Source organism: Prionailurus viverrinus, chromosome A3 (genome assembly GCF_022837055.1).
Source record: "Prionailurus viverrinus isolate Anna chromosome A3, UM_Priviv_1.0, whole genome shotgun sequence".
In the NCBI taxonomy this organism is placed as follows: Eukaryota; Metazoa; Chordata; class Mammalia; order Carnivora; family Felidae; genus Prionailurus; species Prionailurus viverrinus.
Genome location: NC_062563.1, coordinates 109,424,080 through 109,450,880, shown reverse-complemented (window position 1 = coordinate 109,450,880; position 26,801 = coordinate 109,424,080). Strand labels below are relative to the sequence as shown.

Sequence of the window (26,801 nt, the reverse complement as noted above, 5' to 3'; positions counted from 1 at the left end):
GGACAGCAGGTGACGGGATGAGGTCTGCTGACTAGAAGGGGCTGTGTTGCTCCCCTGAGACCTGCCCTATGCAAACGTGAGTGGACCCGCCATTCCGACCTGATAGTTCACCGAGGAAGGGTGAATGTGCACATATCCATCGTTCTTGGTGACAAACTTCAGCTCCTCTGATTTTGGTTGCATTCTGACAGCTCCGGTACTGGTCTTGTGAAATTTCCCTTCTGGGCTTTTCACCTAAACAACAGGTATTCACAAAATATATATATATATATGACATATGTATATTTCCGTTGAAAAACGAGCAATGTGTCAGACGTTCATTGCAGATGTCAACTGAGCATTTAACAAAACGTTCAATGAAAAACAATTTAGTACTCTCACAAATTCAGTCTTTCTAAGTTTGACAAGGGCTGGATAATTAAAACTCAGGTAAAAGTCCGACAGCACATACAGGTAGGGTTTTCCAGAAAGCTGGCCACAAGTGGTCCCATGGCAAAGCACTGACTTGTTTGATTTTGTTCCTACCTAACCGTAGTGCAGAGTAGAGACCGTAAGGAAAACTGTAGTAGAATCAAGTTTCTACCTAACATAAAAGGCTAGTTATGTACACGTTGCCCGACAGGATAACATTTATGTCCATTTAAATTTCTAGTATGTCAGAAGGATTCAAAACAAGCACCTCATTTTATACAATAAATGTGTTCTTGAACAATGTTATCTTAACAAATTTGGATAACTGAAGCACTGGAAATGTATACAAAGTTTAAAAGGCTCTGTGTGTGTGTGTGTGTGTATCTCTTTAAGGTGATTAATGTATATGTCTTAACTTAAGTCCCTTGGCTACGAATCAAAGAAGTGGGAGGACCCAGGAAAAATGTTTTGTTACCTGCACTACATTTGGATAAAGAGCAGCACACAGCATTGCTGATATCAGCTTGGGGTTCTCAGCATTTGAGTTTGCCTAGGAGAGAAAGACAGCATTGATCTTATAAGTAATGTGGCCACTTCTGTTTGTACCCTGGAACTTATCATCACATTTCACTTGCTTTCTATCTTAAAACAAACCAAAACAAACCAAAAATACCTTATTTCTATCCTTGTGCTGGAAAAACTCTTCCTTTCTAAGTAAAAAACAAGGTAAAGTAAAAAACCATATGCACATAGGGCCCACTCCAAGAAGCCCACAGTTAACTCTGGGTCTCTGCAAAGCAATTACAAAGCCAGTGCTCCTAAGGATCCGTGGAGACAGACTCTGATTCAGGAGATGGTCATAAACTGCAGAAAGTACTAACTGCACTGAGAACAGCGGGGCATCAGATGCGTCTTGAAGAAGTGTTCTTCCTGTGGTCACAGAAAAAACTATCCTTGGTTGGAAAAAGGCTGGTGTGATTTAAGAAGACATTACTGAAACATGTTTCACCTCTTATGGGCTTATCAAGAACCAGCATGAAAATTAAAAAAAAAAAATAGTAGTAACAGGAGTGCTACTCCTGCGCTACAGGTGGCGCAGTCGGCTGAGTATCCGACTTCGGCTCAGGTTTGTGGGTTCGAGCCTAGCATCAGGCTCACTGCTGTCAGTATGGAGCTCGCTTCAGATCCTCTGTCCCTCCCTCCCCCCACCCCTCCCTTGCTCTCGCTCTCTCCCTCAAAAATAAATTAGAAAACATGTTAAAAAAATAGCAACAATTAACAACAACAAAAAAAACCCTTTTGTTTTTTGGAGTGTTTACCTGACACTTATTGTGGAAAGAAAATCAAGAATGTCACTAAGCCCACTGCTCCTAGTGCTTAAGTGAATAAGACCTACCAATGTTCCTGTGCTGATTAAAGAGAAATAACAGCACTAACTACACATTCTTTACCTCTTCGCCTGTGGCGTCCAAGATACCGTCTCCTGCTTGGGCCCTTTTCTCAATTTCCCTTGCTCTGAGTCCCTCCTTTACAAAGCCGATGTCTGATAATAGTTCAGTGAATTGTCGTTTGAGGCTGGCCATTTCCTGAAAGAAGTGGGAAAAAATATTCAAGCACAGGTATCAGCAAATCAAAGGTAAGTGCAGGGTCTTTGCTTCAGTGGCTAGTAATGAGGCTCATCTGGGTTCACCAAATAGGTACGAAGATTATCTTGTCTGGTCATTTCCAGAAGGGCAGTTTTCACTTAGGCAAATCGGCAGAGAGAGTGAAAAGAGTTATACAGACATTCACCAACTTCATAAAACCCAAGGATCATTTATTTGACTTAGTTCGACATTAAAAAAAAACACATTCATTGGATCTGGGGTAGGTCTGACTTCCTGGAAATTCTCAGGACAGCAAAAAATGTAGTTTACTTTGTTTGTAGTTTACTTTGACCCCGGCTCAAGGTGCCGTGACATCATCTGCTTTTTCCAACTTGCATTTCTGCTCAGATCCTCGTAGTTCCTTACCAGAGCCTAGAGTGTGCTCTCTCAATGTGTGCAGGACACCCAGCTCACTCATCCAGCTTACTTAGAAAGTAAGTAATAGAACTTACTTTCTATTACCTTGTGATGTCTCTGGCTCACATCTCTTCCTAGGAATAAGGATATTATTAAGTGGTTTAGATTTAGATGTCCCCCTGTGTAACTGAGCACAAGTGTGAGAAAGAAAAGAACAGACCTCTTTTTCTTCTGGCTTCTGTACAAGCATAGGCTATGTATCAGATGATGGGGAAGAGGTTAGAACTGTCAAAGGAACTGAGAGCTGAGCACTATCTTGTCTCCTGATGACAGTTCAAGTATTTTCTTGGAATATCTCAAGTACGCATGGATAATACGGCAAAATAGAACTAGGACTTCTCTATCATGACAAGGTTTTAATTGCTAATCGTTTTTTTTTTTTTTTAATGTGTGTTTTTGAACGAGAGACAGAGCATGAGTGGGGGAGGGGCAGAGAGGGCTACAAGGAATCTGAAGCAGGCTCCAGGCTCTGATCTGTCAGCATACAGCCCGATGTGGAGCTCTAACTCATGAACCGTAAGATCATGACCTGAGCCTAAATCGGACGCTCAACTGACTGAGCCACCCAGGCATCCCCCCCCGCTTTTTTGACAGTCTTAATCTTAATGTCTTTAGTGAGAAGAGGGAACTCTGATGGGCATCCTGAAGAAAATGAATAAATAAATTTAGTAAGAAATGTAATTTTTTTTTGTTTATTTTTGAGAGAGAGGGAGAGAGAGAGTGAGTGGGTGAGGGGTAGAGAAGGAAGGAGACGCAGAATCCGAACCAGGCTCCAGGCCCTGAGCTGTCAGCACAGAGCCGGATGTGGGGCTTGAACTCACAAACTATGAGACCATGACCTGAGCTGAAGTCGGACGCTTAACCGACTGAGCCACCCAGGCGCCCCGTAAGAGGTGTAATTTAAAAGAAGTATCGCTTTACACTTAAATGTTAATGACTTGAGGAAAGATCTATTACTGCACCTCACATATAACACACCCTTCAGACCAGTGGTTCTCAACGCCAGCTGCATACTATCACCTGGGGTGCCCAACAGACATCAACAGATGCTTAGGCTCTACCCACAGAGATCCAGGTGTAACTGGCCTGGGGTGAACCTGAGTGTGTTTACTTATTTACTTTATGAATCTATTGTGATTGACAATGACTGCTTTTGATGAACTGAACTTAGAATGTATCTAGAGCTTTTCTCCTCTCCTGGTGCCTCACCTCCAGGCAGAGAATGAAGGCAAACAGTGGGATGCTCCTGAGGTCTCTTACTTCATTGTAAATAACCAAATTCACTCACTCACGCATTTCTTCAGTGAATCTTTACTGGGCGCCAGCTATGTGTTAAGCAAAGTTCTGGCGCTGGGAATACGGTAAGGTCTCTGCTCTGTCGGAGCTTGTGGGGTAGAGAGATAAATATCCAGGCAGTGGTAAGTACTAAGGACATAAATTTTGTGTTCTACTCCAAGACGTCTTTTAATATGAAAATAAACTCCTTCCCCTTGAAGGAAAAATAAGATACAAACAGAGAGGGAGGCAAACCATAAGAGACTCTTAAATACAGAGAACAGACTGAGGGTTGATAGGGGTGGGGGGTCGGGGGAAGATGGGTGATGGGCATTGAGGAGGGCACTTGTGGGACGAGCACTGGGTGTTGGATGTAAGTGATGAATCATGGGATTCTACTCCTGAAGCCAAGGCTATACTGTATGTTAGCTAACTTAACAACAACAACAAAAAAGTCCTTCCCCTTCCCAGCCTCAAAATCTTTGAGTAAAACAGATGCTTTGCAAAGATGTGTACCAGCATTAGTCTGGCTTCGCAGACCACTTTGGAAAAGGGCCTACAACACTGTCACAACAGAAGACAGAACCCTCTCTACTATTACAAGATAATAAACTTTCTCTTTCTGGTGCACTCGTTATTGACATCGTAGCCTCTGACGGTCATAAGAAAAATTAAAATCCAGTTCAGTATTCGTTGTCTGGTTTTGAGGAGAAGGTGAAGAGTTTGGGATGCTCACTGTCCACTTTGAGAACATCATGAAAGCTATGGTCCCTCTCTCCAGAATAAAGCACATATGTACAAGCATATACTTTTGTGCACAATTTCAGGGGTTTATGGACACAGGTTAAGAATGCCTGGTATAAGGGCGCCTGGGTGGCTCAGTTGGTTAAGAGTCTGACTGGCTCGGGTCATGATCTTGCGGTTCATGAGTTGGAGCCTGCTGACAGTGCACAGCCTGCTTCAAATCCTCTCCCTCTCTCTCTCAAAAATAAATAAACATTTAAAAAAAAAGAAAGAAAGAAAGCCTGGTATAGTCACTGAAAAAGCTGACTTCCAGTAAGCAGTGATCTGCAGAGTGCCTATATTCTATCCTCCACGTAAGTAAACACAAATTCACTGAAAAGAAGTAAAATGGGTCAGTTGGACGGTTCAGCACAGAGGGCCTCATGTGAGAGGATGTGAAATAGGAGTGTGTTTTACACAGCTGCTAAAGCCAAGCGTATTCCAGAAATAACACTTTCAATGTCAAGGGAGGACAAATAAGACAAAGTTACAACACCCTCTGGTGTGCCCCTGCAATAAAGCGAACGTAAACAAACTGCCACAGAAACAACTCACCTGAAGAACTCTTCCGGACAGGAAGTTCTGTCTACAGTAATTGTAACTTGCACGCATGCCTTCTTTCATACTTAGCTGCCATCCCTAAGTTTTGAAGAAAATATAAGTGAACTTACTCTGTCTTTGCTGCCAATTGTGGTAAAATACCTCAGCTATGAGGTTAGATACTTACCTTATATGCTCGCAGAAGGGCCAGATAATCACTGTTGGCAAATGCAAATTCTAGCTTTTTCTGGTTAGCTTCCTCTTTTTTATCCCAGGGAGACACCTAAATGAGGAAAACCAAGTTTGAAGGGCACATTTTACCTGAGGTTTCTTTTCTATGTTTCTTTTTTAAATAATCACTGCCTTTTATTTTATTTTTTTAAGTTTATTTATTCTGTGTGAGAGAGAGAGAGAGAGAGAAAGCACATACAAGGGAGTGAGGGGCAGAGAGAGAGGGAGAGAGAGAGAATCCCAAGCAGGCTCTGCACTGTCAGCACAGAGCCTGATGCGGGGCTCAGTCTCACCAACCATGAGATCGTGACCTGAGCGGAAACCAAGTGTTGGATGCTTAACTGACTGAGCCACCCAGGCGGCTCAAGATTTTATTTTCAAATAATCTCCACACCCAACAGAGGACTCAAATTTACAACCCCTAGATCAGAAGTCGCATGCTTTTCCTGACTGAGCCACCCAGGCGCCCCTACCTGAGGTTTCTAATGGCACTTTCCCATGGCTGAAGCCAGGTGCCTTGGGAAGTGTTTTGTGCGGATCACAAAGTAGACAGTGAGTGGCTGATTAAAGGCAAGTGTGGTGGTAACTGGCAAGCTAATAGTCCTATTGCCCTTGAGTCTCTCTGCCCATGCAAACCAAGCTCTGGCGGGTCTTTTAGTTCCTTGTGCCAAGATGTCATGTCATCAAAGAGCCACTCATTCTAAAAGCCAGATCTAAACTCTAACATTCTGTTCGTTTTGGGGCGCCTGGGTGGCTCAGTCACTTAAACGTCTGACTGTTGATTTCATCTCAGGTCATGATCTCACGGTTCATGAGATTGAGCCCCATGCGGAGCCTGCTTGGGATTCTCTCTCTTTCTCTCTCTCTCTCTGTTCTGCCTGTGTGTGCTCTGTCTCTCTCTCAAAACAAACTTAAAAAAAAAATTGTTAACTCTGTGGTATCTTTATTTTACAATTTCTTATTCACTCATCTTTTATGCTTGAGTCTCCCCTACTTCCATACCCATAACTAATGTTTTTTTTCCTATAGACTAATACCTCTTATGAATATAGACGTAAAAATTCCTACCAAAATGATAAAAAGAACAAGGCTGCAAGACTCACATTTTTAAATTTCAAAACATACTATAAAACTAGAATAATCAAGATAGTGTGGTACCGGCATAAGGACAGACATTCTACTCAATGGAATAGAATTGACAGTCCAGAAATAAACCCATATATTTATGGTCAACTAATTAAGTAATTATTTATTTTTAGTAATCTCTACACCCAACATGGGGCTCGAATTCATGACCGTGAGATCGAGAGTCACACACTCTCCCGAATCAGTCAAGCGCGTCCCAGTGGTCAACTGATTTTTGACAAGAATGCCAAGACCATTCAAGGGTGAAAGAATAGTCTTTTTCAACAAATGGAACTGGGACAACTGTACAGTCATTTGCAAAAGAATGAAGTTGGGCTCTTACCTCATGCCGTATACAAAATTAACTCAAAATTGACCAAAGACCAGGGCGCCTGAGTGGCCTAGTCGGTTAAGCGTCCGACTTTGGCTCAGGTAAAGATTGCATGCTTCATAAGTTCGAGCCCCGCAATGAACTCTGTGCTGACAGCTTAGAGCCTGGAGCCTGCTTCAGATTCTGTGTTTCCCTCCCCTGCACTCTCTCTCTCTCTCTCTCTGCCCTTCCCTCACTTGCACTCTGTCTGTCTTTCTCTCAAAAATAAATAAACACTTAAAAAAAAAATAGACCAAAGACTATAATGTAAGAGCTAAAACTATAATACTCTTAGAAAAAAATGTAGGGATAAATGGGATAAATCTTCATGACTTTGGATCTGGAAATGGATTTTTTTTTTTTTTTTGTTTAGTGTAGTTAACACACAATGTTACATTAGTTTCAGGTATACAACACAGTGATTTGACAAGTCAATAATTGATACATTATGCTATGCTCACCACAAGTATACCTACCATCTGTCACTAGACAATGCTATTAGAATGTCATTGACTATATTCCTTATGCCCTGCCTTTTAGTCCCATGACTTACTCATTCTGTAAGTGGAAGCCAGTAACTTCCGTTCCCCTTCAGCCATTTTGGCAATGGATTCTTTCTTTTTTTTTTTTTTTTAAATTTTTTTTTTCAACTTTTTTTTATTTATTTTTGGGACAGAGAGAAACAGAGCATGAACGGGGGAGGGGCAGAGAGAGAGGGAGACACAGCATCGGAAACAGGCTCCAGGCTCCGAGCCATCAGCCCAGAGCCTGACGCGGGGCTCGAACTTACGGACCGCGAGATCGTGACCTGGCTGAAGTCGGACGCTTAACCGACTGCGCCACCCAGGCGCCCCGGCAATGGATTTTTTAACTATGGCAGTGGAAGCTTGAGGAACAAAAAACTGGGTAAATTGGACTTCATCAAAGTTAAAAACTTTTGGGTTTCAAAGGACATATCAAGAAAGTAAGAAAGGTAACCCACAGAATGGGAGAAAATATTTGTAGATCATATGTCTGATAAGAGACCTGTATCCAAAATGTAGAACTCTAATGAATCAGTAATAAAAAGATGAATAACTCAATTTAAAAAAGGGCAAAAGGGGGCGCCTGGGTGGCTCAGTCGGTTAAGCATCCGACTTTGGCTCAGGTCATGATCTCGCGGTCCGTGAGTTTGAGCCCCGCGTCGGGTTCTGTGCTGACAGCTCAGAGCCTGGAGCGTGTTTCAGATTCTGTGCCTCCCTCTCTCTCTGACCCTCCCCTGTTCATGCTCTGTCTCTCCCTGTCTCAAAAATAAATAAACATTAAAAAACAACAACAACAAAAAATGGGCAAAGGATCTACACAGACATTTCTTGAAAGAAGATATACAAATGGCAAATAAGCAAATGAAAAAATGTTCTCTATCATTAGCTATTGGGGAAATACAGATCAAAACCACAAATTCACACCCCCTAGGATGATTATAATAAAAATGTTAGATAATAACAACTGTTGGTGAAGATGTGGAAAAATTGCAACCTTGATAAAATGCTGGTGGAATGTAATATGCAGCTACTCTGGAAAAAAAGTCTGGAAGTTCCTCGAAGAGTTACCATATTTGATCAAGTAACTTCCCTCTGAATACCCAAGACAAATGAAAACATATCTCTACATAAAAATGTGTACATGAATGTTTACAGGCAAAGGTGGAAACAATCCCAAGTGTCCATCAGTGCTGGACAGATAAAATGAGGTGTGTCCATTCACAGGAGTATTGTTTGGTAAAGGAATGAAGACTGATTCATGCTATAACATAGATGTACCTTAAAAGCATTATGCTAAGTGAAGAAGCCAATCACAAAAGAACATACATTATATTATTTTACTAATACAAAATGTCTAGAGGAGGTCCATCTGTGAAGGCAGAAAGCAAACTGGTGGGTGCCTAGGGCTGCAGTGGATGAGGGTTTTGAGGGGAAAGAGGGAGTGACTGCTGAGGGGTTTCTTTATGAGGTACTAAAAATGTTCTAAAACTGACGATGGCGAGGACTGCATAATATTAAAAACTTCTGAATGTACAACTTAAATGGGCGAATTATATTTCAATAATGCTGTTTTAAAAAAGTGATCTGGGGAGCCTGGGTCAGTCAACTAAGCATCTGACTCAGTTTCGGCCCAGGTGGTGACCTCGTAATTTGTGGGTTTGAGCCCCCTGTTGGGCTCTACACTGACAGCGCAGAGTCTGCTTGAGATTCTCTCTCTCCCTCTCTCTCTGTCCCTACCTGCTCATACTCTGTCTACAAACAAACAAACAAACAAAAACAGGGATCCAGTGTATTTTATGCAGGGGCACCTTTCGCTTGCTTGCATTTTCTGATTTTTCTTTCTGTTTTTTTATTTTTAAATTTTTAAAAAATGTTTATTTTCTGAGAAAGCGAGACACAGTGCAAGCAGGGGAGGGGCAGAGAGAGAGGGAGACACAGAATCCGAAGCAGGCTCCAGGCTCTGAGCTGTCTGCACAGAACCTGACGTGGGGCTCAAACCCATGAACCATGAGATCATGACCTGAGCCGAAGTCAGGTGCTTAACTGACTGAGCCACCCAGGCGCCCCATTCTGATTTTTCTTTAATGAGCAAGGATAGTGGATACCATAAAAGGCACATTTATGTTATTTCAGTAAGTTGGATCTTCAGTTCTTAATCTTTACTTGGGGCATGGATTTCTTTGAGGATCAGACAAAAGTTAAAGACATTGTGACCTGAAGAAGTCCCATATATCACCCTCACAAGAAAACATGTAGGAGGATCACATAACCCTGAAGCCCCCATGGTCCCCTTAGAGACCTATGGACTCCAGTTTCAATGAATGTTGTTTACTTACAAAAGGAGACTTAAAAGCCAAGCTGGCGGCAATGGTGAGGGCAGGATCCAAGCAGCGGAAGATAGACCCAAACAGCATCAGTTTGCCGATTCTCACGTCCACCGGCAGGGAGGCCAGGTGATACCCTAGAGGGGTCAGCTTTTCATCTGGAGTTAATGCTCCTAAGTCTCGTAATCGTATTTTTGAGGCACGGAGAGAATCTGGGTGCGGCGGCTCAATGAGCCGAGAGAAAACAGACTGGAGACTGTGAGTGCTAAACATCTCTAAAATTTTAATTCTACAAAAAGAAAAAAAAAACATAATGCATCCATTTTATTTCTGGAGAAATGACACAGAGGAACAAGCTTCTTTCTTGAACGAAAATAGTTGCCAATTTCCAAGGCACATGCTTTCATAAGCTAGACCATGCTAGGTGAAATACATTAAAAAAAAAAAATCTCTTATGTCTTCTAGTTCTAGCAATAAATTATAGAAACACTTTCAAATCCTACCCTGAAACTTATGGGGATTCAGGATAAAATTCTGTCTATAAACTTTCAAAATGCTTCTCTCTATCAAATATGGGTTCAAATTATGAAACAAGTCAAATGATCCATTTACTCTTTCCCATATCTGAAATTGTACCGTAATTGCTGATAAGCTTAATCTGCAATGTGTCTTGCCTTGAAGAGCTACTCTTTTAAATTATGAATTTAAGCAGTTTTCAGAAGAAAAAAAATATATATATACAAAATTTATTTATTTCACTTATAATTCCTTTTTAAGCTGTCAACCTAGAAACATAGTTGTTTATTTTTACTAATTTTTTACTAATTTTTACTAATGTATATGCATTTGGTACCTAGCTTTCTCCCACTTCAACTCCCTAGATATTTCACTTTAAGACATGCATGGACAGTAATCCACTTACTTAGACTTTAAATGAAAAAAAAAAAGATAAGAAAAAAAGATGAACCATGTTGGCCTATATAATTTGCCTATTTCCCCACTGCTGTATATCTGAGTTGTTTTTAAATCATATGTGCCACATATATTACATTTCCCCTCTCTCATCCCCTCTCGTGGGTCATTCCACTTCCAAAGCTTTCTCAAGTCCCTTCACTCCTCATCTGCACTATTACTACCTTAGTAAGGTATGTGCCTGCCCAACTTCTTAAGACCTGACTGTGGACACTTAAAAGCAGGGCCTGGGTCTTGTATCCTACAGTAGCTCTAGTGCTCAGCCCAACCCCTGGCAAATGGAAGGCTTTCAAAATATACCTGCTGGATAAGAGGAGAGCTATAACATCTTTGTATAAGTAATTTGCTTTGGGTTATTATTTCATGGGCATATTCCCTCATAGGGACTGGGTCAGAGGGCATGGATGGTTTGAGTTCTTACAGAACACCAACCACATTTTCAGGAAGGTTGAACCAAATGTTCCCTAGCTTCAATAACACTAAGTTTGATCATTCATTCATTAAATCCTCTTTTATGATATTTGTTCTTGTTTGTTTATCAGCTAAATAATGGTGTTTTCGAGTTGTTTTTGTTCACTTTGCTCTGATCACAAGGCTGTAGACTTTTGACCTTTGATGATTCAATATTGGTATTGCCCCTAGCAGAAATTTCTTGATAAATTAGATCACTTTCCTGACTTCCAAATGTATTCTTAAGCTCTATTTTAGGGCCATTGTTTGCAGTGTAAGAGATCTTCGTGTGCAGAAAGTTAAATCCAATGGTAAAAGCAACACTGAACAGCTCCTTTTTTGCAAATGAATGAGTTCATCCATGCCCACTCTTGGCAAAATGTCTTCTACTAAGAAAAACAAACCCACGGAACTTAGGGTGAGAAACATGTAGACCTTCTGGAAGCAGAACAGAAAGATCAAGATGTACCTCAGACACAGCTGTTCCAATGGCACTCTTTGTATTTCTGGTAGCTGCTGCTTTAAGAGCTGGTGATTGAAGTGATGGCTGGTAAATAAATGGAAGCAGACCCCAGAAGCAACACGGCCCGCTCGACCTTTTCTTTGCAGAGCATTGGCTTGAGAGACAAAAGTATCCTCCAGGCTTTCCATCCCTTTGCTGGCATCATATCTATAAGAAAAAGAAAATGTAGAGAAGAGTTTTTTATAAAAACATGGGTAAGACCCGACCTAGCATGGACAGAACAAATGAACTACCTCACTTCCAAGGAAGGACAGTGTCCTGTGTGTTCCGGCAATAGTTCAGCCCCTGGAGGGAGCACACAGTGCTGTTTTAAGTGGTATCAAATGCTACTACCCATAGTTCCTTTATGCAACCTTTTCTCTTTTTTTAAGTTTATTTTATTTATTTAGAGAGAGAGCAAGCAGGGGAGGGGCAGAGAGAGAGGGAAAGACAGAGAATCCCAAGCAGGCTCCGTCAGCACAGAGCCTGATGTGGGGCTTGAACTCACGAACCGTGAGATCATGATCTGAGCCACAATCAAGAGCCGGACGCTTAACCGACTGAGCGACCTAGGTGCCCCAACCTTTTCTATCTTTATTCTTTTTCATGGTTTATTTTGACAAATAAAAACTGGACATAGGTGTACAAAGTGGTTTTGATATATGTATGCATTATGAAATGATTTCCACAATCAAATTAATTAACACACCCATCACCTCCCATATCATTCCATCTTTTTCATTCAAGCACATGTAAAGCATACGGAAAAAAGAGGAAAAATAATTAATTACTTCCAAGGGAAAGCCTTAAACCTTCCACCTCTGTTTGACTTTAAGACTATGGTCCTGGTATAGAATCACTCATATATACCCATATGCGGTTTCCATAAAATATTTTTCCAAACGGTAACCCATGTAGCTCAAAAGCATCAGCCATTAACAGCCGTGGCACTCTAATGCATCTTTAGCCCCTCTCTCACATTGCCAAAAGAGAATACCTCTTTTCTTTCATTTTCCCAGAATCGATGACATAGACAACATCATCAATGGTTATGGATGTCTCAGCAATGTTGGTAGAAATTATAATCTTAGTTACACCCACAGGGGGTTTTACAAACACAGCCTGCTGCTCTTCACTGGATAAAGATGAATGAAGTGGGTGAACCACGCATCTGGAAGGAAACAAACACACATTTAATATTCTGGCACAAAAGGCTGGAACTGGATTAATGGTGGGTGAATTTCTATTAAAATTAACAATAGAACTCCAAGTATCAGCAGCTTCTCTAGAACCTGCCCTCAGGGTCCAGCTCTTCTAAATGAGAAGGTTCTTTCTGAGCCTTACAAAATGTTGACTCAGCTCTATGAACTAGAAACCTTGCACTGACTTGGGAAAAACTGGAATGTAACTCAGTAGTAAGTAATCAAGAGAACTGTATAGCTGATATTCTATAAGTAACAAGCCTCACACACTAACCAGGAGAGAATCATTTTTCCTCTACCTTTAAATCCAGAGAACCAGAGGCAGAGGTAGTGATGTGAGTTAAGCCAAGATATTCCTATATTCCTGGGAGTGTTTCTCTCTTTAGTAGCTGTCGCTTTAGATATAAAAACACATGTCTTGCTACTGGAAAAGGAACTGTTGCAAATTATTTTTTTCTCAAATGGTAACATTTCTTTGTTGTTACTTACACTGGCTTCTCCCATCCCTCCCCACTCCCCATCTGGCAACTGAAATTACAGGCAATTTTGCTGAGTCACTACGCTAAGTGAAGAGAAAAATTTTTATTTAATGGAATGGGAATGATGGATTATCTGGAACAAATAGGTTTGTCTACTTCCAGCTGGCATAAACAGACATATTCTCGAGCAGTGACACCATGGTCTAAAGAGGGTGATGACGGTCACAGACCATTCTGGTTATTCATCTTTGCATACAATACAACTGCAGATGGTTAAGGCTGCAGAAAGCAATTAACTTACCGATTACTGCGTCTGTTGTTGAAAAGAGAATTGGACTGTAGCTGTTCATATAGCATTTTGATTTCCGCTAGTCCCGGTAAAAATACAAGTATAGCCCCTGGGTATACAAAAAGAATCGATCTGACAGATGCAAAAAAGGAAAAACTAATATGGATTATAGAGCTATTTTAAATTTTAAAAAATGTAATAATCTGAGATTTTTCACTATCAATTTTCTTTTTTTTTAAAAAAGTCCCCAAGGATTTAAATGGATGACACTGTTTTTTATCCATTTTCTGATTTACCTTTCTACAAGAGGAAAACTGAAGTGTAGAAAAATATAACACTTTAGGCCATATAAGAGTCATTAGCAAAGCTCTTTTTAATTCTTTTAATGTTTATTCAGTTTTGAGAGACAGAGAGAGACAGTGTGTGAGCAGGGGAGGGGCAGAGAATGAGGGAGACAGAATCTGAAGTAGGCTCCAGGCTCTGAGCTGTCAGCACAGAGCCTGACGTGGGGCTCGAACTCACAAACTGTGAGATCATGACCTGAGCTGAAGTTGGACGGTTAACCAGTTAACTGACTGAACCATCCAGGCACCTCTCATCAGCAAAGCTCTTTAAATATACTTCTTTAGTGCACTGGGCACTGACATTCTGTTTCTATAGGAAGAGTTATCCTTCTAATCTTATAAGACAGGAAGACTCTTCTCTCTGTTAGTAAATAAAACCCATAAACATTTTACTGGAAATGAGAAAAGGAAAAGAAAATTGGCTGGTCAACCTGATAATCTAAATTCAGATAGATGTTAGAGAGGCAGCACATTAACTGGCCATGCCCTATTGAAGGTTTTATGGGCCTTTAAATTTTAATTAAAGAAAATAAGCAGTGATAACCGATTACAAAATATTTCTGTGACAAGAGTGGCCACTCAGCAAGTCACCTTCTTCTGAGCTTTATTCAAAGAGGGAATTGACACCATCTTCACTAGCCCCTCCCTTTAATCCTACAAATATTTATTGGGGGCCTATGTCCGCTCTGTGCTAGGTAGAATGGAATATAAACCAAAAATCTGCCCACAAGGAACTCAGGACCTATTATTTATCACAGTTATTTGCTCTACTAAGTAAATAAGGAAACTAAGTTATTATGAAAATGGAACTCTGAAGAGGGCAAAAGACATCTTTCAGGGTTAGTTTCAAACACCTCATAGTATACAAAGTATGTTTACGTACATTGTCTCATTTGATCCTCATGCCACTCATTAAGAAGGTTATTAGTACCTTTAAAGTGACTCAATAACTCAGCCAGGCGACAGAGTTAATGAGAGTGGGGCCTGGACACAAACCTGGGTTTCTGGGACCCTCTCCCCTCTCCCTATATCTATATCATCTATATCATCTATATCATCTATATCTGTATCTGTATCTGTATCTATCTTTAAGAGACAGAGAAAGCACAAGCAGGGGAGAAGGACAGACAGAATCTTAAACAGGCCTCATGCTTAGTGCGGAGCCCGATGTAGTGCTTGATCCCACAACCCTGGGATCATGACCTGAACCGAAATCAAGAGACACTTGACTGACTAAGCCACCCAGGTGCTCCTGTCCATATTTTTATGTGCCTCCTGATGTGCTCTGCCCTCACAGCTTGGCCATTTGTATCAGCGGTATCTTTTTTTTTTTTTTTTTAAAGTAAGCTCTATACTCTATGTGGGGCTTAAACTCAAGACCCCGAAATCAAGAGTCATATATGCTCTTCCCGCTGAGCCAGGGAAGAGGTGTCCCTTTAACATTCACAAATATGTCAGCGCCCCCACTCACTACATCTACTCTGCTTTGAATTCAGGTAATTTTCTAGCAGTTCTTTTGTCCACTATACCTGATTTTTTTCAATAATAGTCTTTTCTTTTGGGATGAAACAAGATATGTAGACCAGTGAGAATGCATTAGCAAACACGGACTACCCGCCCGAGATGACAAGGTACTTCAATCCTTTTGCGTGGCTCATACGTCTCTTCAGGAAATATCACGTAATGATTAAAGTCTAAGCGGTGGCGGACAGCCACTCCCATTTCTCTTAAGCGCTGTGCAGCGAGCACATGAGGTAAGTGTTTGATCTGTCGTTCAACTTATGATCACCCAACAATGGCTGCATCTATTCAGGCAGCAAATATTCCAGGTACTGCCCTAGGGTCTGAGGAACACAGTGGTGCCTGATAAATCCACATTCTTGAGCAGTTTACATGCTATTGAAGGAGACCGTCAGTAAGCAGAACTATGCTTCTGGATAGTGCGTGGTGCTACGATGAAAATGAAAATCACTTTTGGATATCACGATAGAGTAAGAGTTCAGAGAAGACTCTTCTGAAGAGAAAATGTTTGGCAGAAACCTGAATGATGTGACGGATTCAGTTACGAGAAGATTTGGGGGATGAGGGTCTGCCCAGTGAGCTTAAGAAGGCCATTGGGATAGGATGACAGCGAGTAAGGGGAAAGTAGTCGTTGCTCTGCGTCACAGTAGTAGCAACGATCATAGGAATAATAATGACGAAATACGTTATCATCGCAACGGTATCGTTTTTAGGCGGAGTATCGATGGGCATTAACTGCATGCCAGGCACTGCGCCAAGTGCTTTACATATGGTTTCTTTCTTTCTTCCTTTTTCTTTTTTTTTAAAGATTTTATCTTTAAGTAATCTCTACTCCCAGTGTGAGGCTTGAACTCACAGCCCTGAGATCAAGAGTCCTGTGCTCCACTGACTGAGCCAGCCAGGAGCCAGGGACCCCATACAATGGTTTCTTTTAATCCTCAAAATATCTTCATGTCAGAGGACTTATTATAATGTCTTCATTTCACAAACAAGGAAACTGAGGCATAGCAAAGATAAGGGCTCTCTACCTGCGACTACACACTTCCTGAGTAGCAGAGCTAGGATGTTATCAGACTCGAGAGTCTGTTCTCTTAACCCCCCTGCCCTGTGACCTTCATGTGAATCAAACACTCATTACCAGACTCCCATTTAGCCTGGGGCTAGGTGTTTAATATGTGGATCACCCAGGCCTTCTTTTCAAACTTCCTCCTTGTGGATTTTGTGTTGTTAACATCTTTTTGCCCGGCGGGAACAAAAGAGTGCTGCGTGAAAGCTGCAGGTGAACCTTGAAAAGTAAAAGGTAAAATCCTCCCCCCTAAAAAGCCTAATAAGCAACTTTACATACAACTGTCAGTGAAAAAGTGAGGGTGGGGGTGACGGCTCCAGGAAGGGAGGTCGCTCCCACAGCACCCATCATCTAAGTGAGCCGCCTTCCTTTTGCCGTCTCCCACACAAATGAAGAAGCGATTACCTGGAGGGTAGGAGTGCTTTCCATCCACGATCCACTCTAACAAGGCCTCTATTAATTCCAGATTAACCTTTTCGAAATCCATGATGGACATAGTTTTGATGACTGATTTGCTAACCCCTGAAAGAAAGGTAAAAATCAGAAGGATAACTAAACCTTATTAAAGACAGCGATGCCTGTGAACTAGGTGGGTCTCACCTTGAATTGCCAACACAGATGTTCACACTGATGCACTGAAATGACCTGGTTTCTTTCAGTCGCTCAGAAAGTACACGTTTACTAGGAGAACTTTTTGCTTGGACAAGGACCCAAAGAACAGGCTCCTGACCCTGCTGGAAAGGCTCAGATAGGCTGCTGTTTCCTTTCTTCCTCCCCCCTTTTACCCATCACACACTCAGTGACCATTTAAATACCAGAAACAAAATTCAAAGACAAATACACTTTAGAAACCCCTCCTAGATTCAATCAAGTCATGAGTCAGATCAGATGGAAGTCCAGGCAATAGTAATCCAGGGAAATCAACAGAGACCAAAGCTTTCACTGACATCTTCACAATAGTGACTCTTTCCCACCCCCACCCAAAGTTTATTTTGAGAGAGAGTGTGAGCAGGGAAGGGGCAGAGAGAGAGGGAGAGACAGAATCCAAAGCAGGCTCTGCACCAGCCGTGCAGAGCCCAGCACAGGGCTTGAACCCTCGAACCATGAGATCATGACCTGAACCGAAATCAACAGTCCGAAGCTTAACCGACTGAGCCACCCACATGCCCCACACAAGTTTTGGATCTTCCCTGAAAAATACATGTGATTTTAATGGCTTCACTAACAACTCCTGAAGGCTATCCTCAGACTTCTAGTTTAAGGGTTTCTAGTCTCCTCTGAATCTATCTGAGGCCTAGTGAAAGACACAGTTCTTTGTGCTTGGGCTATAAGAGCTATAAGCTTGGGCTCTTTTAAAAACAAATAGCGGGGCGCCTGGGTGGCGCAGTCGGTTAAGCGTCCGACTTCAGCCAGGTCACGATCTCGCGGTCCATGAGTTCGAGCCCCGCATCAGGCTCTGGGCTGATGTCTCAGAGCCTGGAGCCTGTTTCTGATTCTGTGTCTCCCTCTCTCTCTGCCCCTCCCCTGTTCATGCTCTGTCTCTCTCTGTCCCAAAAATAAAATAAAACGTTGAAAAAAAAAAAAAAAAAAAAAAAAAACAAATAGCATATTCTTGGGAGTCTAACTCTCTAAAGACTACTGGCCTTTCTTCTTGGGTCCTCTTAATAGCCCATCACCCTAAATATAGTCTAACTAGAACAAAATAGCTGCAGGTAGAATCATGGAAGAGAAGTTTCCTATATTAGGCTAAAAAGTTTGAAAAGGGGCAAAAGCAGTTTCTAAACAATGTTCTACAGTGTGGAGCCTGTGTGGGTCAAAAATGAAAGAAAGAAACAGGTTATATAAATAAGGGTGTGGTGGGGTGTGGAAGGCAGAGAAGGAATCATTTTTATCTGTCAAGATTCCAAAAAGCTAGACTTGACTTTTCTTTTTTTTTTTAAGTAAGCTTCATGCTCAGTGTGGAGCCCAGTGCAGGGCTTGAACTCATGACCCTGAGATCAAGACCTGAGCTGAGGTCAAGAGTTGAATGCTTAACCCTCTGAACTGTCCAGGTGCCCCCAAAAAGCTAGACTTTTTTTTCAAAAAGGAGAAAAGATCAGCTAACAGAAAAAAAGAGAAGTGAAATCGTTTTTTAAAAAAATTTTTAGGGGCACCTGGGTGGCTCAGGCGGTGAAGGTGTCCCACTCTTGGTTTCTCGTGGTCCGTGGGTTCATCCCTGCATCAGTCTCTTCACTGACGGTGCACAGCCTGCTTCAGATCCTCTGTCTCCCTCTCTCTCTGCCCCCCCTCCCCAAAAATAAACATTAAACAAATTTTTTCAGAGGCTCCTTGGAGGCTCAGTTGGTTAAGCATGTGACTCTTGATTTGGGTTCAGGTCATGATCTCACAGTTTCAGGAGTTCGAGCCCGTATCAGGCTCTGCCCTGACAGCAGGAAGCCTGCTTGAGACTCTTCCTCTCTCTCTGCCCCTCCCCTGCTTGCACTCTCTCTGTCTTTCCCAAAAACTAAAAAACAAAACAAAACTTAAAAAAAATAAAAGCAAAGGGGCACCTCAGTGGCCCAGTTGGTTAAGTGTCTGACTTTGGCTCAGGTCATGATCTCACAGTTTGTGGGTTTGAACCCCGCGTCATGCTCTGTGCTGAATTCTTGCTCGGAGCCTGGAGCCTGCTTCGGATTCTGTGTCTCCGTCTCTCTCTGCCCCTCCCCCACTTGTGCTCTGTCTCTCTATCAAAAATAAATAAATGTAATAAAAGAAATTAAAGAAATAATAAATAAAAGAAAGTTTTTATAGTTGGGCAGTTTTTACTACTTAAAAGGACTGATTATTTTTTTAACTAGAAAAAGTTTTAAGAGTTGACCTCAGAAACATTATTTTGATTTTCTGAAAAATGAGAGAGTCTTGAGATCAACCAGATTTAGTCTTTTTGTTATAGGGAAAGAGAAGCTAGTGACAGAGCCGGGTTTCATGACCCCAAATCTTCTATCCTCCTCCCCCCTCAGAAAGGAATTCTCAAAAGTGCTTTCTGAACTTTGGTAAACTGTGTGCTTGAAATTGGAAAGGCCTGGTTAGATCCCATCATAATTTTTAAAGAAAATTCCGAAATTTCAAAAGAGAAACCAAAGGGGTTTTCCTGTTCCATAATTTAATAGAATAAGGAAATGGGAATTATCAGCTGGTATGATGTACAGAAGGAACACAAACTTTTGACTCAGACATATTTCAGTTAAAATTACTAATGTGTATTGACTAGATGGGCACCGTGCTGTGGATTTGTATTATCTCATTTAACTCCCTAAACAACTCCATTTTATAGATTAGGAAACTGAGGTACAGAGAGGACAAGGGACTTGCTTGAGGAATTCTGAGGGAGCAAGTTGAACCCAGGTCTGTATGATGCAAGTTCATACTCTCAACCTTACTTCTCAGGATGTTGGGAAGATTAAGTGAAATATTTAGGAGCTATGCGTATCTTTCTGAACAGCAGAATAATAGCTAATCCCCTAATTCCTGGATGATTACCACTCCCCACACAGGACTGGGAAGATAGTCTTCAATGGAAGGAGAAAAAGGAAAACTCATTTGCTTCTTCTCCTATAGAACAGGGGGATGCAGGCTCTTACTCCTTGAAAGGTAAGCACTTTTGTTTTTTGGAAGGGCTAGAGGAGTTGGGGTGGCAGTCCAGGGAAAAGAGCAGGGAGGGCAGTTGAGACATGTCTCTGGTCTAGGCTTTAAGGTAGAAAGCAACAGTAGTAATGTTGCAGTGTCTGTGTGTTTAGCCCAGCTCATATGCACAGAAGACTATCTAGGAACAAAGAACAGTTAGGTGGGACCTGGCATAGGAGGAGGGATCAGCTAAGAACACATAAAGAAATGCTCAGTATAGGATGGACCCACAAAAGATGCTATTTGAAAGCCTGTGAGTAATGCTAAAACTAGTGGATGACATTTTGAGGATTTTAGAGGCTATTTAAAAAGTCTTCAAATATCTCTCCACAAATGACTTATTAACTATAAAGGGAACAAACAGTGACCTACACAGGGGAGACACGTAGCCAGCATCTCCTTAACCAAGTGATCAAAAACAACACTGCCAATAAAGGGACAGACCAATGTCATATGCCTCCTGATACGATGTACCAAAAAGGACTCAACATTGTTTCTGTGGTTTTCTAACCAAAAATGAAACCCAAAAGGTTGGGTTTTCTAACCTAAATTTAATCATGGGGAAACATTAGACAAATCTAAATGAAGGGATATTTTAGAAAATAACTGGCCCAAACTCCTAAAAAATGTCAAGATCTTAAAAGAAAAATAAAGGCTGGGGAGTTTTTCCAGATCAAAAGAAACTAAAGACACACAACAATGAATGCAATACATAATTGTGGGTTGGATTCTGGGCCAGAAAAAAATAGCAATAAAGGACATTTTTGAGATAATTGGCAAATTAGAATGGTGACTATGGATTAAATAATAGTATTATATCAGTTAAATGTCTTCATTTTGATCATGTCCTGTGCTTATGGTCTTAAGAAATACATATGTCCGTTCTTGACTTCAGCTCAGATCATGATCTCCCAGTTCATGGGTTTGAGCCCTGCATCAGGCTCTGTGCTGACAGTGCAGAGCCTGCTTGGGGTTCTCTCTCTCCTTTCTCTGATCCTCCCCTGCTTGCAGGCGCGCGTGTGCTCTCTCTTTTTCTCTCTCAAAATACGTAAATAAACATTAAAAAAGGAAAAAGAGAAAGAAATATGTACTCATATACGAGGGATTAAAGGACATGATATCTGCAACCTACTCAAAGGTTCAAGAAAAAAATATATAACGTGTACACAGTGCAAATGATAAAGGAAATGAAGCAAAATAATAATTGGTGAGCTGGGGTAAAGGATATATGAGAGTTCATTGTATGGTCCTGCCAGCTTTTATTATGAATTTGCAATCATATCAAAATAAAAAGTTACAAAATACTAAGGAATATACTTGTATTTCACTACTTCCCAATTTTTCTATAATAAACATTTCTTTTATAATCAGAAAATACCTATATGTAAATATAATAACAATTATATCTAATATGTGTTGAAACTGCTATTTTTTTTTTCTCCCAAGTTTAAGGTTGTTCTGATGCATTAAAGACAATGTAGCTGTGAAACAAGGGCCACGTTTTTCTTCCTCTGGATCACGGTGGGGGGCGGCGGGGGGAAACTGGTTCCCTATGACATAACCGTAATATTCCCCCAGGAAACACATTACCTTTATAGCGGGCCAGGAGCTGCTTGAAATCCAACTGTTGGTCTGGCACTGCATCTCTGACAGAATCCTGGTGCTGGAGGTGAAGGGAGAGCCTCAGGTCTTCCTCTACTTCTTCAAACGCAGTTCTGCTGCGCCTCGCTTTAAGCTTCTCCTTTGACATCTGTTTCATGGAGCGCAGATAAGGGCTCCCATCCTGCAGCACGTACCTGAGGAAGTTAAACAAAGGGATGGGGCTGTTAGTATGTAGGTCTGTTGGTGAGGAATGAAAATATCCACCTATTTATGTTTTCCGATCAGCAGAGTGTTGCTCTGTCTCTGCCCCATTCATGTGCTTCTCTTTCACCAGTCCAGGGTTCTGCTGGCCTGTGTCCTATTTCTAGTAGGGAACACACTAGAATGTTTTTGGTTCTGTTTCAAGGTAATTCTGGAGGCAGTGAGTTTGAGAAAGTGAGAGAATAAAGACAGGTAGACTAGTTAACACATTAATTTCCCCAGAGATTCACAGCGGAAATGGGGTAGGGCCCCCACATAACAATTTATTTAATAAGTTCCCTACATAGGCTTATTGCACGCAAAAGTTTGAGAGCCACTGTTTTGGGGTTTTTCGCTTGAGAAAACTGTACCATTAAATAAATAGAGAATTAGAAGTAGGTCTTATTAGAAAGGGAAGGAGCAGGGAGTAGGAGAAAAATTCTGAACTGAGTTTTCGGTGCCAGACTGCAAGGGCATTTTCTTTCTGGAGCTCAGAGGTCAGGAACAAAGATACTGATTTGGAAATTCTTGGCACAGAGGTGACATCTGAAATCACATGAGTCTAACAGAGGGACAAAAGAGTTTAATGGTGAGAAGGAATAGCGCAAGGATAAAACCATGGGGGGGGGGGCGGGTGGTGGTTTCATGGTCAAAGAGTAGGAAGAGGAATCAGGGCTTTCAAAGGAGAGAAATATGTTTGTATCCAATGGAAATGGCCATTTTTTACCCAGCACTGAAATTATGCAGACATCCTGACTCTCACACTAGACTGCAGGCTCCCTGAGCACTGCAGGATGATGATGATGATGATGATGATGATAATAGCTAACATTTGTTAGGTGCCAGGCACAGTTCTAAGCATCTGCAGCTATTAACTCTAAGAATTAATTAATCCATCCTCATGACAACCCTGTGAAGCAGCTATTAATATACCATTTTACTTGTGATGAACCTGAGTCACACAGAGATCAAGCTACTCATCAATGTTACAGTTAGTAAGTAGAGGGATTTAAATATTGGCAGTTTATCTGCAGAATGGGTACTTTTTTTCATATTAAATTCTCCATATATCTGGTCCTTCATCATTTAAAAAAAATTTTTTTTAATGTTTATTTATTTTTGAGAGAGAAAGAGAGAGAGACAGAGACAGAGAGACAGAGCGTGAGCAGGGGAGGGCAGAGAGAGAGAGGGAGACACAGAATCCGAAACAGGGGCCAGGCTACAAGCTGTCTGCACAGAGCCTGATGCGGGGCTTGAACCCATGAACCATGAGATCATGACCTGAGCCAAAGTCAGATACCTAACTGACTGAGCCACTCAGGTGCCCCTGTCCTTCATCATTTTTTCAATAGACTTCATTCTTCAGTACAGTTTTAGGTTCACAGCAATATTGAGCAGAAGGTACAGAGGTTTCCTGATACTCCCTGTTTCCCACAAACGTATAGCCTTCCCCATTATCAACACCACCCCCCCTGCCCCCCAACACCAGGGTGGTATAACTGTTATACTGATGAAGCTACAATGGTACATCATGATCACCCAAAGTCCATAGTTTACATAGTTCCAGTCAGTACTCTTAACATGCAATGTGTACTGTGATGTGAATTGCAAATGATTTGTATAATATTTGTTGAAAAGGGAAAACCAAACACTCAAATGGAAAAATTAGAAGAAAAACTAACATGTCTATTAAAATGCTGGCACACTGAGGTAAAATAATGTTTTCAAAGACTTTCACCAAACCTTAATTAATGTCTTCCTTACCTTGTCACAGCAATTGCATCTTCCAGAAAAAACTGATCAACAGGAAACGTACGACCTAGAAGGACAAGAAAGTAAAAGACTCAGGATACCTGTTCAACTACCTTGAAATACATAGTTTGCAAATGTAAAATTCTCTTAAAACAAAGCTTGGCACATTAAGGTACTGTTTGCTCTGTTGTCTTAAACATATCAGAAGAAAAGAAAAGCTTTTGATGAGAGAAATTAGAAGGGATAGATAGATTCCAGCTCATAAAAAAACAGAAGTATATAGGTGGAAATGCTCATTTGGTAATAGGACATTTTTTAACCTCTTTTTTTGTTTTAAACCTGTTACACTTTTCCCACCCTCCCCTCCCCCAAGGGGACTTTTAAACATTCAACAACTACAAGAAATAGTATGATTATTCGTCAAAATCGTCCATAAATTGTTCTTGTGACAATCAACTGCAGAAGGATAAAGCAATGTCCAAGGTGATAAATTAATCCCACAGTGAGACTGTGAAAGCACCAGAACACACAGACTACTCAACTTCACTTTCTCCCAGAGTGGACCAACATCCAGGAAGTTAGCAGAATCCTGTAGTGAACAAATCTGCTATACACAGAGACAACTCTGTGACAGATTACCACTATTAACTCAATATTAAACACAACGGAATTCTAGAAATCCTAATAACTGGGACTTTTTTCAAAAGCACATGTAAAACTGAAATCTCTTAGCAAATGGATATAATGTTGCTTCTTTATTAATTTCATTATATGGTCATTAATTTTATTTGTTATAAATCTAATCACTTCTTGAGAAAATATCAATACCTGTATTTTACATCTCAGATGAACTTTAAAAATAATTATATTTGCCTACAAGAACAAGGCATATTTAATGATGCATATTAATCACCTGGTATAGTAATAATTGGGCAGGAACTGAAATATTCTGAAAAGAGCTCAGCATTTAAAGTTGCACTCATTAGAATAACTTGAAGAGTTGGTCTCTGCAACAAAATGTCCTTCAAGACGAGCAGCAAGAAGTCACTAAGGGAAATAAAAGAAACACCTCAAGATCAAACAAATTTAATACATAAAAATGAATTAGCTTTATTTTTTTAAATGTTTATTTTATTTTTGTGGGGGGAGGGAGAGAGGAGAGAGAGAGAGAGAGAGAGAGAGAGAGAGAGAGAGAGAGAGAGAGAATGAGCAGGGAAGGGGCAGAGAGAGACAGAGACACAGAATCTAAAGCAGGCTCCACGCTCCGAGTTGTCAGCACAGAGCCTGACGTGGGACTCGAACCCGTGGACCGTGAGATCATGGCCTGAGCTGAAGTCAGATGCTTAACCAACTGAGCCACCCAGGCACCCCAAAATGAATTAGCTTTTGATGCATTTTGAGCAAGGAATGTGTAGACCTATGTGAAAAAAAAAACTCTACATCTTATAGAAAGATGTGTCATGATCCTAGATGTGAAGACTTAAAATTATGAAGATATAAACTCAAATAACCAAATAAACTCAAATCAGTGTAGTACCAATCAAAGTACCAACAGGATCTATCATTGCATTTGATAATTCTACTTCCGGATATCTACACATACATAATGAAGAATATACAAAGATTTTCATAATAACATTGTTCGTAATAGTAAAACAATGACAACTGCCTACATGTCCATCAAGCAAGAAGTGATTGGCTAAAAAGAAATCACCCAATCTGTGGAATAACATGAGGCAGACAGTAGGAAATAACACAGAGCTTTAGATACTGATATGAAAACATCTGAAAAAAACCCAAGTATGTACTGCAACAAGTACTGCACAAAAGCAACATCCTTACTGGTCTCCCTGCTTTGGCCCATCCCCTTGCAATCTCTTCTCAATAGAGCAGACCAATGGTTCTGTTCGAATGTAACTCTTACTGTGCCAGTCTTCAGCTCATAATCCTTTGATGACTTATTAAAATCCTCACTAACAAGTTAGGTCCTACATGACATTTTCTGCCCCTACCACCACTTGTCTCCGGCTGCTCGCCCCTTATTCACTCACTCCAGCCACACGGTCCTCCTTGTTGTCCTGGAGGCATGTACCTCAGGTCTTTTGCACATGTTATTGATCTGCCTGCAATGGGCTTCTCCCAGACATTCACAGGTAGTTCCTTCATTTCCTTCAAGTCTTTACTCAAAGATACCTTTGTAGCCAGGCCTTCCCTAGTCACTCTATTTAAAAATGCAAATGCTCCCCTCCCCTGCATTTCATATCACCTTTCCTCTTCTTGGCACTTAACATATTTTACTTATTTACCATTCTTATTGTTGAGCTCACCCATCAGAATAGAAGCTCTATGAGGACAGGGATTTGGGTCTATTTTGTTTACTAATAAAATAATCTAGAACAATGTCTGGAACAATAGTAGCTGCTCAAAAAACCTGTTGACTTACTAAATGAACACATCAGTTGTATAAGAAAAAAAGGTCAGAAAGCAAAAGTACCTATTTCTAACAAAGTAAACATAAATGTCAATGTATAAAAAGGACATCACTAGTCTCATCACCACAGTTATCTCTGGGGAAGAGACTGGTAATGCTTTGGAAGTGTTAAGGGAGACTTTCATTTTATCTGTATTGCTTGGATGGATAGATAGGTAGGTAGGTAGATAGATAGATAGATAGATAGATAGATGGATAGATAGATGGATAGATAGATAGACGGATAGATAGATAGATAGATAGATAGATAGATAGATAGTAGGCTCCATGCCCAATGTGAGTCTCAAACTCACGACCCCAAGACCAAGAGTTGCATGTTCCATTGACTGAACCAGCCAGGTGCCTCCTGTATAGCTTTAATTTTTAATGAGAGCATATTCCTGTACTATTTCGTTCTCTTTAATTTCATGAGCTAATTAACTTACATGTACGACTTTTGTTTCTTTTTTAGGGAAAAGGACATAATATAACAAGAAATGTTTAAGTAATTTATAATACACGCATACTTAAAATCTCTTTCTGCAATTATTAACTTCAAAGATAGTTCATGCTATCACATTAACTATTATATGAGAAGCAGCA

At 40.8% G+C, this 26,801-nt stretch overlaps 1 protein-coding gene across 3 annotated transcripts in view; it reads right to left on the bottom strand.

The window, feature by feature from the left end:
* Nucleotides 1–26,801, bottom strand: part of DHX57 (DExH-box helicase 57) — a 54,330-nt gene that overhangs the window by 5,753 nt on the left and 21,776 nt on the right. For all 3 annotated transcript variants that reach the window (XM_047853512.1, XM_047853514.1, XM_047853513.1), the window contains exons 10-22: nt 24,642–24,775; nt 23,741–23,795; nt 21,725–21,930; nt 16,877–16,993; nt 13,553–13,649; nt 12,568–12,741; nt 11,538–11,738; nt 9,659–9,935; nt 5,260–5,355; nt 5,088–5,171; nt 1,863–1,997; nt 887–961; nt 100–234 (exon numbers count right to left, since the gene is read on the bottom strand). In XM_047853512.1, coding sequence (XP_047709468.1) covers nt 100–234; nt 887–961; nt 1,863–1,997; nt 5,088–5,171; nt 5,260–5,355; nt 9,659–9,935; nt 11,538–11,738; nt 12,568–12,741; nt 13,553–13,649; nt 16,877–16,993; nt 21,725–21,930; nt 23,741–23,795; nt 24,642–24,775 — 1,786 coding nt within the window. The remainder of the gene's footprint in view (nt 1–99; nt 235–886; nt 962–1,862; nt 1,998–5,087; nt 5,172–5,259; nt 5,356–9,658; nt 9,936–11,537; nt 11,739–12,567; nt 12,742–13,552; nt 13,650–16,876; nt 16,994–21,724; nt 21,931–23,740; nt 23,796–24,641; nt 24,776–26,801) is intronic.